This window comes from Limanda limanda, chromosome 13, assembly GCF_963576545.1.
Source record: "Limanda limanda chromosome 13, fLimLim1.1, whole genome shotgun sequence".
Lineage (NCBI taxonomy): Eukaryota > Metazoa > Chordata > Actinopteri > Pleuronectiformes > Pleuronectidae > Limanda > Limanda limanda.
Window position 1 is genome coordinate 19,045,219 of NC_083648.1, and position 15,907 is coordinate 19,061,125.

Genomic DNA, 15,907 nt, shown 5'->3' on the forward strand with positions numbered 1-15,907 from the left:
TAGCAACATTACTAAGATTGAGATCAATTGAGACAAAAAACATGAAGCAGCAACTGTCCAAGGCTTCCACTGGAAAATAAAATTGTTTACCAACTTAAAAACTGAAATGAATCATTTATTCTTCAAATTGTTAATTTAAATTTGTACTAACATAATTATTATAACATTACTTTTTTTTTTTTTTATTAAATTGTGTGTCACCACTTGAAGTCATTTCTTATAACGTTGGTCCAACCTTTTTCCATGTAATGTAAAGTGTGGAAAACAGGCAGGAACAACCAGCCTGGCTCTGGGCTGAGGTAACACAATCCTCCTGCCAGCTGTTTCTCCATATTTCCAGCTTCTGCATGACACCACGTAAAGTTCACTTGCGGAAGCTTAACAGACAAATATGAGACTGGGGTCATTCTCCTCATCTGACGCTTTGCAGGAAGAAATAAATAGAAGCAGTTTACAAAAATGTCAAACTTTTTTCTTTTACTGCCATGTGGGTCCAGCCAAGAGCAGCAGAGGAACAGCAGGGCTCAGACCATCAACCCACATAGACTGGTGTGAACTGTTAGTTTTTCCAAAGGATTTTGCCAAAAGGAAAAAATCGAATTACTCTGCACAAGAAACCATTGTTACTTTTTGTGACCACAGGGCCTTTTCCTAAAATTATAGGTCTGGAAAGACTGGAGTAAACTATTTTCCCCCATATATGTTAGGCATATGTGGAAAATTCGGTTTTATCCAATTTCCCAAATATTTTACTTAAAATATTACAAATAGGAGGCAAATTAATCAAAATCAAGTGTATTTCTAGCCCACTCATGAAGCAGTGTTTTCACACAAAAAGATTCACCCATAGACCTCCATGATGGCCCCAAGCAAGGGTAAGAGAATTGTGACGCAGCTTCACAACATCTTTGTTAAACTTAAAGTGTTGCTGTCATTCTACTCATTCGTATGAACGGTGGGGGTTAAATGCATTTATATAATCCATTTATGTCCCTGTAGATGAGTTAAAGTCAGAGTGTGTGATGTAGCTTTGTGTGTGGCTGAGCTTTTGCCGACACCAGTGTGACAATCTGTGCTCCGACATGTGTGCGGTTTTGTGGTGACAGTTCAACCTCCCCTCAGTTACTCTCTCACGAAACTGAAGTCAAGGTGTACGTGCTGAGGAACCACAGTATGGAGAGCCAACTCGTGCCATCTGCTGAGGACTGCTTTGGCAGCTGGCCCCCTGCTGGATGGCAAGTTATCGGGACTGTGCGATAATTGATTTATGCCTTCGTGTCTCTGTGTTGGGTTGCTAGTTTGAGTGCAGTGCCCTGTCTGTCTGTGTCTGCATGCTATGTTGATGCACCGAAAAGCCTTATGAGATGTGTATAAACTGTGAGACCGACCTGTTCATGTAAGTAAATAAAGAAAAGGAATATATGGCAATATACAAAAGATCTATAAATGTGTAATTTTTGTATTTTTGGAACAAATGTGAAAAGTGTTCAGTAAATCCCGGTTTTATTCATTCATTCATTTGATTTACAAAGATTTACAGCAATAAGACAGGTCAGGAAGGAATTTGTTCCTTGAATAGCTCAAATAACCAAATTTCACACACACAGATGTCAGTCCACAAAATGTATCAGATTTTCCCATCAAAATCTCTGCATTATATCTTGAGAAATTAACCGAAGTGGGAAAAAAACATCTTAATTGAATCCACTCAATAAATGAAGTTGTCCTTCTTCGGCCCATACCTCACCCTTCCACCAAAACTCAATAATATCCAGTTTAGTTTAATCGTCCTAAAAACAGTGATGAAAATATAACCCTCTTGGTGGAGGTAAATATCATTCAGTTGTGATATCAGCCCCTGCTGTGTGTGAGGTTTACCTTTATTTTTGCTTGTTTTTATTTGGATGTACCATTTCACTGACTGTGACACTGACTGTTATGAGCTGAAAATGTTTCAGGAAAGAAACAAAACTCTTGTTGGATAAGGGAAGTCCAAAGGTGGCTACACTTAAATGCTATCGCGTGTGTGTCTGTGCGCGTGTCTGTGTGCAATTGGTTGTGTATCAGAATAATTTACTTGATTTGAGAACACAGAAGAACCTTTTGGGGACCTGAGAACGAGGGCATTCTCTTAAAATGTTGTGCCAGCAATTTTTCCCCTCCTATTGTGCTGTGCATATTTTACTTGATGCACATTTTACTCTGAAACTGTTTGCATTGTAAAGCTTGGATGTATGTATGTCCAAGTTATTTTTGAAACTGTGCTCGCAAAGGAGAACGGACTCTTTTCACGAGGACATTTGGACATGTTGCAGTTAGACAAGCACAGGTGTAAATAATGGATTTGACTGTGTCTGAGATCCATGTAACTGCTTCACTTTCAGAGTCCCAGTGTTGTGCATGCATGGGACACACAAAGATTGGAGGCATTATTCACTTCTTTTTGTAAAACATGTGCAGGCAAAAAAAAGCTCTTATACTGGTATTATGTGACTTTTACCTATTAAACTTTTGGACTGTGCGTAACAGGTTGTGAGGCTGTAACTGTGTCATAATGCAATTGTGAGGAATTGGATTATTTGCATGTAAAGTTATTTATTTGTGCAATGAGAAGGTGGTGAAGATTCCACACCATCAGTTTTTCACATATTCTCTCACACTCACATGCCAGAATGGACTAAATTCATAACAAATTCTCTCACCATTATATACCATTTTACATGAGACATTTTGACTTTGATAACGTTAAAAAATATAATTGTAATTAATAACATAAATTATTTAATACATCTAATAAATACTAGCTCAGAGACACGGCTTACTCAATTAATTTAAAATGGGAGTTATACCTGATGGAATTAATCTTACTTTTCCTGCCAGTTTGATGGGTCTAAATTTCGCTTTTACTCACCTGATATAAGATACTAAGGAATGAATCTGGTGTGTGTGATTATACATTGTTGCCTGCATTCCATTATATTACATAAGGCAGTGATCCAATTTCAAAGCAGAAACTATGCTTGTGCCGAGCTAAGCATAGCACACATAGCTGAATGCTAAAAGTGTCAATCAAAAATAATGACCCCTACTGTACCTGTCAGTCTCCCACAAGCTGTTTCAGTCTGCTGAGCACTTCAGCCGGTGGTTGCTGGTTTGCTCTCATGTCTCTGGGTGTCATTTCTGCATGGGTTGCTGCAGTATATGCAAAAGCTAATATGAATGTCTATTGACGTCAGTGTGCTTAACCCTCATATCTACATACGGTGCATTTGTATGGCAGATCTCAGCTGTGAGAGTGTACTACAGTACATTCTGCTGTAAGCACACCGATAAGGCCATGCCATGCCACAGGCAAGGGTGCAGGGTGTGGCCTGGAAATAGGATAGCAGGCGGATCTAATTCATGCTAGCGCGGTGAGACAGATGGAATGACAAGGGATACCCACAAGTCTCGGTTTCATAATAAAAATTGGCTTAGTTGCAGTTCTCATGCACCTCTCACAACTCTGTATTGACAGATCTGGCAAACCATGCAGCCTCTGTATGACTGAATACGCTTTTAACAGTATATATTGAGTAATACACTGAACTAACTGGATGAATTTCAATGTTCTGCGCTTTTTACTCCCCCACATGTCAGAATTACCCTGTATGGAGGCACATGTATGAAATGTGCTCGGTTGCACAGAGACAAAAGCATCAGTTCTGCCTCCAGAGCCGACTCCAACACATATCGCCTCTCATTACAATGTTCTGTGTGAAGGCTTGGGGAGAAGTGCTCTGTGTGCACTACAATACAGACACCAACCAGAACAGCATCTTCCCACATCATCAGAAGAACAAAATCTACAATTCAAATGAGGGAGACTGTTCGGGAAATTTGCTTATTAGCTTTCTTACAGAGAGATGAGAAGGTTTATACAGTTCTCTCTTCTGTGTGTATGGTACATACGAGACCAGAAGTAACAGCCAATTAGCTTAGAGTAACAGAAAACCTGGTTCTGTCCAAAGGTAGGATAAATGCCCCCACCAGCACATCTGAGGCTCAGCAGTGAACAGATGTATATCTTGTTTGTTTAATACATATAAAACAAAGTGTAAAATCAACATATTGTCGTTATCTGAAGAAATAAGTCATGGCCTATTACCGAAGAGCATTTCGAGAAAATTCATAATATTATAAGAATAAAGTTGTTGTTGAGAAGAGAGTTAGGTTGCAAGATTCTTCTCTTGGATATGCTGGGATGCATCATCAGCAGAGATGGGCAGTATTTCTATTACTTGTATTTGAAATACGTATTTCAACTACTTTGAGTATTTTGTAATTTGTATTTGATAGGGCCGATAAAAAATCTAACGTAATTTGTAACAAAATACTTTAGAGTGAAGTAATTTTGTATTTGAAATACTCAAGATACTTTCTCCACGAATCCAAAAACAATTCACGAGTTCACCCATTCTTCAAATGCGCTGGCTACCACCACGATTGTCAGGAGAAAGGAGGCGAATCCACCAGTTTATGCTCCATTCAGCTGAAGATCTTGGCCTGGTGGCAGAGAGTGAAACGGCTTCCTCCAGCCTCCAAGATGATGAGGAAGATGACTCCTTTGTTTTCTCAGCTGAAGAAACTCAAGTCCAGGAAAGACAGGAGATCACAAGCCACAGCAAAGCTGAGTTAGAGACCCTTCGTTTTCTGGAGGACACCAGAAAAGACCTGCTTTCTCTTCAGCAGTAACCACTTATCAAGCTCCTTTTTGTTTGATTTAACACAACCCTCCCCTCTTCAGCTCCGGTTGAGAGACTGTTCTCGTTTGCAGGAATAATTTTCCATCCGCACAGGAGGCGGTTACCAACAGAAATATTTGAAAAGGGAGTTGTTCTTAAAGGCAACTAAACTGGCTACTCAGTGGTTGGGTCTCAAGAACCAAAATGGAAGGATTATCATGTCATAAGGATGTAAGTGTGAACCTGTATGAGACACTTAACATTTTAATATGGAACTATGTGGCCTACCATGCCACTGGCCAAGGTACAGTAAAAGAGAAGTAAGTAGGCTACCTGTTCACTTTTGTATTGATTTGCTTTTTACCTTTTATTTGTTTTCATTTTTCTGTGCAGAACTTGATGTACAGTAATTTATTTAGGCTCTTTACCTGTGTAAAACTGGTTTTAATTCTATATTTTGCTTTTATAGTATACATAGGCCTTATGTGTGATGCTATTCATATGTGATGAATAATTTCTTGTTGATACAAAGCCAAAGTTTATGGGCTATTAAGTCCCATTAATATATACACTACAGTTCAAAAGTTTGGGGTCACAAATAAAAGCAATGTTTCAATGAAGATAACATTAAATTAATCAGAAATACACTCTATCCCTTGTTAATGTGGTAAATGATTATTCTCGGTGGAAACGTCTTGTTTTTAATGATATATCTACATAGATGTATAGAGGACCATTTCCATCAACTATCACTCCAGTGTTCTAATGGTACATTGTGTTTGCTAATCACCTTAGAAAATTAATGGATGATTAGAAAATCCTTGAAAACCCTTGTGCAATTATGTTAGCACAGCTGAAAACTGTTTAGCTGTTGAGAGAAGCTATAAAACTGAACTTCCTTTGAGCTAGTTGAGTATCTGGAGCATCACATTTGTGGGTTTGATTATACTCTCAAAATGTCCAGAAAAAGAGAACTTTCATGTGAAACTCGCCAGTCTATTCTTGTTCTTAGAAATGATGGCTATTTCATGCGAGAAATTGAGAGGAAACTGAAAATGTCCTACAACGGTGTGAACTACTCCCTTCCCTTCAGAGAACAGCACAACAGGGTCTAACCAGAGTAGAAGGAGAAGTGGGGGGGGGGGTTGCACAACTCAGCAAAAAGACAAGTACACTCCTGATCAAAATCTTAAGACCAGTTAAAAAATTCCATGAATTTGCATTTTGCACTGTTGAATCTTAGGAAGGTTTTAAGTAGAGTTTCAAAATGCAAAAATAACAAGAGCCCAAAAGTTGTGAGCAGGCAATTTATTGAAAACAACAATTTAACTGAAGTAGGCTGTTCATCAGCTGATCAAAAGTTTAAGACCACAGCTCAAAAAAAAAAAAAAACCTCCTAAAACAGAAATTAAAGTGTCAAAATTATTGTTGATCACTTCAAAAATTCGTTTTGGCATGCTTGATGCAAGTGTTTCCAAAAGGCTAGTGCGAATGTTGCGCCAAGTGTTGAAGATGGCCTCACGAAGGGCATCCACTGTCTGGAACTGAAGTCCATTTTTGTAAACTTCCCTTGCCATCCATCCCCAAATGTTCTCAATTGGATTAAGATCAGGGGAACACGCAGGATGGTCCAAAAGAGTGATGTTATTCTCCTGGAAAAAAACTCTTGGTCAGACGGGCATTGTGAATTGGAGCGTTGTCCTGCTGAAAAACCCAGTCGTTACCACACAGACGAGGGCCCTCAGTCATGAGGGATGCCCGCTGCAACATCTCCACATAGCCAGCTGCTGTTTGACGCCCCTGCACAACCTGGAGCTCCATTGTTCCATTGAAGGAAAAAGCACCCCAGATCATGATGGCGCCCCCTCCACTGTGCCGCGTAGAAAACATCTCAGGTGGCATCTCCTTGTCATGCCAGTAACGTTGGAAGCCATCAGGACCATCAAGGTTAAACTTTTTCTCGTCAGAGAATAAAACTTTCTTCCACCTTTGAATGTCCCATGTTTGGTGCTCCCTTGCAAAGTCTAAACGGGCAATTTTGTGGCGTTGAAGGAGACGTGGCCTTTGAAGACGTTTCTTGTTTTTGAAGCCCTTCCTTCGCAGATGCCGTCTGATGGTTATTGGGCTGCAGTCAGCACCAGTAATGGCCTTAATTTGGGACGAGGATCGTCCCGTGTCTTGACGGACAGCCATTCGGATCCTCCGGCTCAGCACTGGCGAGATTTTTTTGGGTCTACCACTTGATTTTTTTGTTCCATAACCCTGAGGATCTTTAAAGAAATGCAAAATGACTGTCTTACTGCGTCCAACCTCAGCAGCAATGGCACGTTGTGAGAGGCCTTGTTTATGCAGTTCAACAATCCTACCACGTTCAAAGACAGTGAGCTTTTTTGCCTTTGCCATCAAGAGATCTTCACAGTGTGATTACTTGACAGATTTTGGCTTTTAAAGGCTGTGGTCTTAAACTTTTGATCAGCTGATGAACAGCCTATTTGAGTTAAATTGTTGTTTTCAATAAATTGCCTGCTCACAACTCTTGGTCTCTTGTTCCCATTTCTTCTTTTTGCATTTTGAAGCTCTACTTAGAACCTTCCTTAGATCCAACAGTGCAAAATGCAAATTCATGCAATTTTTTAACTGGTCTTAAGATTTTGATCAGGAGTGTATATTAGAGTCTCTAGTTTGAGCAATAGACGCCTCACAGGTCCTCAACTGGCAGTATCTTTGAGAAAGATGCTGGAAGAGGCCTGAGGCCATCTGTCAAGCATGGTGGAGGTCATGTGATGCTCTGGGGCTGCTTTGGTGCTGGTACAGTGGGAGATTTGTACAAGGTAAAAGAGATTTTAAATAAGGAAGGCTATCACTCCATTTTGCAACGCCATGCCATAGCCTGTGGACAGCGCTTGATTGGAGCCAATTTCCTCCTACAACAGGACAATGACCCAAAGCACACCTCCAAACTATGCAAGAACTATTTAGGGAAGAAGCAGGCAGCTGGTACGCCGTCTGTAGTGGAGTGGCCAGCGCAGTCACCAGATCTCAACCCGTTGAGCTGCTGTGGGAGCAGCTTGTGCCCATCAAGCCAATCCAACTTGTGGGAGGGGCTTCAGGAAGCGTGGGCTGACATTTCTACAGATTACTTAAACAAATGAACAGCTAGAATGCCAAAGGTCTGCAATGCTGTAATTGCTGCAAATGGAGCATTCTTTGACGAAAGCAAAGTTTGAAGAGCAAAATTAGTATTTCATATAAAAATCATTATTTCTAACCTTGTCAATGTCTTTATATTCATTTTGCATCTCATTTGATAAATAAAAGTGTGACTTTTCATGGAAAACACAAGATTATCTTGGTGACCCCAAACTTTTGAACGGTAGTGTATATACATAATCAATCAAGTTGTTGTCTTTAATAGCTTTGCTTAGTTACACTGACATTCTGTGACTGTTCTTCCTTTTTGTGGGGTTCACCAGAGCTGTGTGTACATTATATAGCCCAAACCTGAACGCTCTGCTATACCAAAATTTGAGAAAAAACGGAAAATCCAGAAAAAGTATTTCCTATATTTTAAATACAAAATGCATGTATTGTATTTTGTTACATTTTCTGGCACCAGTATTTTGTATTTTATTTTGATACATTTATTTGAGGGGTATTTTGTATTTTGTATCAAAATACATTTGTGTGTATTTTTGCCCATCTCTGTGAACAGCGAGGTGATTCTCGCGGTGTACATAATAACCTTCGTGATTGGCTTCCCAGCCAACCTCCTGGCTCTCTATGCCTTCAGTGTCAAGATCCATGTCAAGGCAAATCCAACAGACATCCTGCTACTCAATCTGACCGTCTCCGACCTGCTCTTCTTGATCATCCTTCCTCTCAAGATGTATGAGGCAGATTTAGACATGAATTGGAATCTGCCCCAGTTCCTGTGCTCCCTCACAGCCTTCATCTTCTTCTCCACCATCTACACCAGCTCCTTGTTGCTGATGGCTGTCAGTCTAGTTCGCTACATTGCACTCGCCTTCCCTATCACCTATCATCGGCTGCACAAACCTGTGTATGCAGTAGTGATGGGTGCAGTCATTTGGCTGATCTCCTTTGCACACTGCAGTATACCTGCCATCGCCCTGAACCACCCATCTCTAGCCAAAGAAACCCTTGATGGCCAGGCCCATGCTTGCTTTACGAACTTTACGGAGAAGCAGCTGGATGTCCTCCTCCCGATACGTTTGGAGGTTTTCTTTTTTCTCTGCCTTGTACCTCTTGTAATTTGTGTTTACTGCTACGTGCAATGCATCTTGATCGTGTACAGCCGCCCCAGGATATCCCGCATGCAGAAGCAGAAAGCCATCGGTATGGCCTTGGGGACTCTGGTGACGTGTCCGGCAGAACCCCAGAATTCTGTAAGTATATGATAATTGTTCTTATGCAATAAACTTATACTGTGAAACTTTTGAATATGGAACTTGTCTGAATTATTAACCTTTCCCATTTGGACCTTGAATTCACGAACACAACGCCGGTCCGGGCGAGGACCGGGCTCAACAATATGCAAAATTCCAAATGTTATTATTTTACTATTTTCTCTATTTTTGAATGGGAATTCAAATCATTTGCCCCCTTGACACAGTAGCTTGTGTTTCCTTTAACGCAGGCCAGCCACTCTTCTGCACGCATGCTTTCTGTAGGCACACATGTAGAATATACCACCAAAAAAAAGTCAGAAATAAAGCCACAAAGGCATTTTCTTCAGCACACAGTACAAGATTGTGGCACAATAACAAGTTATAGAAAGAAAATAAATGTTTTCAAAATGTAAATATTTTTTTTTCCTCTTAGTTATCCAGTATATATTATGTTATTGTGTGAGTTTGATAATATGTGTGTATATTGAGACTATATCGAGGGGTATTTTCAACAGCCTCTCTAACAATTTTTCTGAATAAAGCTTTAGGAAAATGACAGAAATACATGTGACAGCAGTTTATGCTGAAGAGGCTTCTGGTGGCAGGACGAAAAGTGAAGGGGGGGGAATGCAAAGAAAGCCGAGGGACACAAGTTATGTAACGTTTTATGAGGGACGACCGGGCTCCTTTAGCTTTGAGACATATTGCGCAAAAGAAAATGTACACACTACCAACTTGGTTCATTACTATTTACTACTTATACAGAAAGTCATAAATATGTAGCCATATGTAAATTGTTTGATGTTATGTAATAAGTTAAAAGTGAATTTGCAACTAAGTTACTGATGTAATCTTTATTTATTCCTCAATGCAGAGCTGATTGGTGAATTGCACCAGAACCACAGACAATCAGCAATCCTCAATAGATTCCCATTTTACCTTTTTACTGATTACATCTCATCAGACAATCTACATATGGCTACATATTCATGACTTTCTGTAAAAGTAGTACGACATCAACCTGCTGAGGAAGATCCCAGTTAGATATAAAGCTCTGGATCTGTTAAACAGGCCTGATGGTGGGAGTGATTTCTCAGCGAGTTTTTCAATAACTAGTTTAAATCTCTACTTTTACAACAAGACAGAAGAGAAGCCTCTAAACACATGAAAACATAAACTCCATCTGACATCATGTAAGATTTAAGAACAGACACAGTAATTGAACAATGGAGAGCACTGGGTGGTAGAAACCTTTTACTGCACAAGTGTATTGCATAGATGTGCAATACATGACCTGCCGATCTGAGGACATCTTCTGGTGCTGCTGCTCCATACAATGAGCTCCTTGTAGAAGTTGCAGCCTAAGAGCAGCATTGACTTGAATTACATGCAAAGAACTGTTTGTGTCGCCGTGTTTATTCCCTGTTGCAGTGAAACTGATGCTAATGTCAACAGTGCTAACAGGAAGCAAAACCAATATTCCAGCTGTCAATGAGTAAAATAATCAAATCTACTGGAGGCGGAAGGATATTGTAGGATATGTTTTGTGTGTATTCTCCTAAACCCTCAGATGTCTCAAATGACATGGAACTGCAGAAATGGGATGTCCTAAATCAATTCTCTATGTGGAAAAATAATCTGTTTATCTTAATTTATCTCGTAGGTGTAAATAAGAATAAATGCAGACCCATGGCCTATTGAAATCCAAACCTAATTATCATGTTTAGAGTTAATTTAGTGCAGGGGTGTCAAACTCATTTTAGTTATGGGGCCACATACTGACCACTTTGATCACAAGTGGGCCAGACCAGTAAAATCATAGCATAATAGCTTCGTACCCCCCCGTTTTTTTTCACCGCCGCCACCACGCCCCTCCGCCCTGGACGACGTCGCCTCCGACCCTTCTTGGAACACGGACCTAGGAGTCTATCGCACGCATTGAAAGTGAAAGGTGAGGGCTGTGGTGGGATTCCAGCCCCCCGGGGCTCCGTGCACACCACTGCGTGCCCCCTGAACCACTTTGCGTACCCCGCACTCCAGTTTGGGAACCGATGGTCTATGGCAGGGGTCACCAACCTTTTTGAAACTGAGAGCTACTTCGAAGGTACTGAGTAGTACGAAGGGCTACTTGTTTGATACAAACTTCCTGAATAACAAATTTGCAAAGATCACCTTTTAATAATAATAATAATATATGTGAAGAGAATGTCTGATCACATCAATCTTAATTATTTCTCACACTAATTATTAACAACGATTTCCACAACAATGATGGTAGGAAACAGATATATTAAAACATGTTTTATTTTTTTGTTAATCTGTTTCAACTTTGCTTAAATTCAATTTAATTGAAGTACTTTTGGTGCTATTTATCACTACATTCCTACATCAATCTGTACTTTTTCAAAAATAGAGAAAAAATAAATTAAATTATAATCACTTTGTCACAACGATGATAAAGTTCAACCAAAAAGAACACATGCATGTGACTTGGGTGTAATGTTTCTAAGTGTCTTCTTAATTTGCTGGGTCTCATGTAGGGCTGAACGATTTGGGAAGATAATCTAATTGCGATTTTTTTTCCCCCAATATTGCGATTGCGATTTAATATGCGATTTTTTTATTTGATCCTCTTTTTTCCCCCAAAAAACGTAATGAATGATTTAAATATGATCAACACAATATTAGATACATTACACATAGTGTAAAATATTCTTTAAAATTATAGGTGTCTTACTGCTCCCAAGTCAGTAACATTTCACACAACTGAAACATATAATTTGCCTCTACTATACTTTGAAAATATTTGGAAAAATCAAAGTAAATAAAGTTATAAATAAAAAACTGGGAAATGCACAGGCCACAGAGTCAAACAGCACAACTGCATGTATGAACAGTTTCCTGAAGCTAATGAAATGGTCCCACTCCTGAGACTTTGGTTTTTAACCCTTTCGAACACAAGTCACGTAACAGACAGACTGTGTGTGGAGCCACAACACAGCAGACATGAGGTGGTGTAAAGACCTCGAGCATCCCGTTCATGTCCGGGTGGTTGTGCAGCGGTACCGAGGCGCCGGGCCTCAGCAGGAACACCCCCATGCTGAACACCTCCGTCTCGCAGATGTGCGTGTAGGGGACCGGGGGGCTCTGGAGCCCCGCCGCCCGGCTTGTTTTTTTCCGGGGAGCGATTTTAAGGTCCCCCGCCCGCACCGCAGTCACCAGCGAGATGAGCTCGCTCTGTGTTTCCGCCACGTGAAGACGTGAGGCCCCTGTGGGTGATGCAGGTCTGCTTCGCTATCTTCTGGATCAGCAGAGTTTTGTTGTCCCGCGGCATTCTGGCTGCGGGTGAGGACGGCGGCCCGGTGCCCTACTCTCGTTCGAACGTTATAAACGCGCACGTTGCGATTAGGAAATCGCGTTTTATCATATTGCGATTTTATCGCAAATGCAATTAATCGTTCAGACCTAGTCTCATACTGTCACCTGCCAGAGTTTTCAGACCTAAATATACATTAGTCTCTCCTCATGTCCTCTTTCATCACTGTGAACACAAGAGCAAGACAGGCTTCATCGTACTTTATTTTCAACTTGGTTGGCAGTTTGACTTTTTTTATTTAAAATTTGAAATTTAAAAAAAAATAAAAAAATTTTTTTTTTTGAAATTTCGAGCATGCCTTGCATCCGGCGGGCCGAGCTGGACCCCATGGCGGGCCGTATCCGGCCCGCGGGCCGTATGTTTGACACCCCTGATTTAGTTGGAGGAGGTTCTTTATTAACACGTAGGTAAGTCAAAATGAACCTGCTGTTTTGCATTTTGTTAAAGATTAACCAACTCGTGGCTCCATATATGGTCAAATAAATTTGACTCTGGGCCACATCAAACTTCTGCTTACTCAGATGACGTCTCTGTTTCATATCTTTTTTTAAAGTGCAACTGACCTCTTTGCGGAAATCATTTGATATCACCTCATCTTTGAATCACAGCAACGGAAAACAATACATACAACTCTATTTGTTTCTTCCTTGAAGCCTTAACATTTCTAAAGCGACTTCTCTTCGGTAAGTAGATATATTTTTACCTTATGAACAGAACCTTTTCACATCTGGGGTGTGGAGTCTGAGATTGAGAGCATGGCTCATTTGTTTGAACATTTTTCTGTATTACTTTCATGATATTTATTAACTTATTCATTCTTGTGTGGAAAATAAAAAAATGATAATAAAAGATAGAGATTTGATTCCTAGATTTGTAGCATATTCACATACAGTGACTAAATACTTGGGTGAGATTATCACTAACGGTTTGCTTGCAGATATACAGGAAACCTTTCAAGTTCTGCAAACAACACAATACATTTCTACATGTGACCCTCTACTGACCTCACTACAACACAGGATTCCAAATGTAGTTGCTTGAACCTTTATAATTGAGCCTACATGAGAATATTGCACTGTGTCTTTATCTCTTTATTCAAAAGGCATTGTTAAATAATCAAGACGGATTTTAATAAAGTTAAAATAATATGACACTTATCGGTCAATTCAATTTTAAACCCATATGTTGGGAATCAGGATGTTTGACGGTAAGTTGCATCTTATTTAATGAGTGAAATGCAAACTCTTAATTATTTGCATATTTCTTATTAAGCGTACTCATATATTGCAGTAATTTTGATGATAGTCAAACATGTGACACTATAAAATTGATTAGTCATGAATTCTCTAAACAAATTGTTTGAAATGATGATTCTTAATCACTTTTCCATTGTTTTCTGTTGTGGCGTTTTTAGTTTTTCGGTAAAACATCTCAACCTCAAACGACTGCTTACTCAGCCGACATCACTGTATCATATCTTTTTTTATGTGCGACTCACCTCTTTGCGGAAATCATTTAATATCAGCTCATCTTTGAAAGCTAGACGCACAGCAACAGAAAACAAAACATACAACTCTATTTGTTTCTTCCTTGAAGTCTTAACATTTCTAAAACATCTTCTCTTATGTCAGTAGATATATGTTTACCTTATGAACATAACTTTTCCACATCTGGGGTGTCGAGTCTGAGATTGAGAGTGTGGCTCATTTGTTTTGACATTTTGTGTATTATACTGTATTAATTACACAATGTTTATTAACTTATTCATTATTGTGTGGAAAATAAAAATGATGATAATAGATAGAGATTTGATTCCTAGATTTGTAGCATATTCACATACAGTGACTAAAAATACTTGGGTGAGATTATCACCAACGTTTTGCTTGCAGATATACAGGGAACCTTTCAAGTTCTGCAGACAACACCAGAGTTAACCCTTTTTTTGCATTTATTTACTTCAACTAAACATACCATGTTAACCATCTAGCTCCAGTCACGCCAGCCCGTCTCATAACTTTATCCAGTCTGCCTGCAAGAAGTAGCTGTTCATAGTGAATAACCTTTTAAACGCAGCTAGGAACAAACGTCAACACTGTCCACTCCTGGCCAGACATAATGTTTTGCAGCTGAGAAACGTACAAATAGCCCTTCAGTTTAAGTCAGAAGTAAAGTACATTGTACATTTTGTATATGCAGCCTTTCATTCCTACATTCTGATTGATTTTTGTACACTTCCTTTGGTTCAGGTCCATTGACCATGGTGAGCAGCGAGGTGATTCTCTCGGTGTACATAATAACCTTCGTGATTGGCTTCCCAGCCAACCTCCTGGCTCTCTATGCCTTCAGTGCCACGATCCATGTCAAGGCAAATCCAACAGACATCCTGCTACTCAATCTGACCGTCTCCGACCTGCTCTTCTTGATCATCCTTCCTCTCAAGATGTACGAGGCCGATTCAGACATGAAGTGGAATCTGCCCCAGTTCCTGTGCTCCCTCACCGCCTTCATCTTCTTCTCCACCATCTACACCAGCTCCTTGTTGCTGATGGCTGTCAGTCTGGTTCGCTACATTGCACTCGCCTTCCCTATCACCTATCATCGGCTGCACAAACCTGTGTATGCAGTAGTGATGAGTGCAGTCATTTGGCTGATCTCCTTTGCACACTGCAGTATAACTATCATCACCCTGCACCACCCATCCCTAGCCAGCGAAACGCCTGATGACCAGGCCCATGCTTGCTATGCAAACTTAACGGAGAAGCAGCTGGATGTCCTCCTCCCGATACGTTTGGAGGTTTTCTTTGTTCTCTGCCTTGTACCTCTTGTAATTTGTGTTTACTGCTATGTGCAATGCATCTTGATCGTGTACAGCCGCCCCAGGATATCCCGCATGCAGAAGCAGAAAGCCATCGGTATGGCCTTGGGGACTCTGGCCGTGTTCCTCATATGCGTGCTACCATACAATATCTCTCATGTAGTGGGTTTCATTGAGGGTAAGAGCCCAGAATGGAGGTACTACGTTTTGCTGCTTAGCACCTTCAACACCTGCATTGTTCCCACCATATTCTACTTTTCTTCCTCTAGCTTCCACTGTAACAGTAAAAAGTCAATGTTCCGGAAACGTAAACTCACTGTTTCAGAGTTACAAAGGCTGGGCACAGGCTCTAACCCAGGATAAAAGACACTGTTCAGCTTTAATGTTATTATTGTCCTGTATATTATTCCATTCATTATCCATCTATTACCTCTACCGCTTATCCTTGAGCCAATCCTACTCAGCAAGAAGTACCATATGCTTCAGAAGATGTTTTAACTCGAGCTGAAATTTCACATTTATTTATCTTAATAAAGCAATGTCTTAAACAATCTGAGGTGTGATCTGATCCTGTTGAAAGTGA

At 40.2% G+C, this 15,907-nt stretch overlaps 2 protein-coding genes across 2 annotated transcripts; both read left to right on the plus strand.

Annotated features, from left to right (window-relative positions):
* Positions 1-8,416: 8,416 nt before the first annotated feature.
* On the plus strand, positions 8,417-12,397 carry LOC133017541 (free fatty acid receptor 2-like; the record flags this gene model as incomplete). The annotated part of the gene is made up of 3 exons (XM_061083648.1): positions 8,417-9,105; positions 11,644-11,669; positions 12,267-12,397. Coding segments are annotated over 3 exons (846 nt in total), but the record flags the coding sequence as incomplete, so codon positions are not given.
* Positions 12,398-14,766: 2,369 nt separating this feature from the next.
* Positions 14,767-15,687, plus strand: LOC133017542 (free fatty acid receptor 2-like). The gene has a single exon (XM_061083650.1). The coding sequence runs from the start codon at positions 14,767-14,769 to the stop codon at positions 15,685-15,687; it is 921 nt and encodes a 306-aa protein (XP_060939633.1).
* Positions 15,688-15,907: the final 220 nt, after the last annotated feature.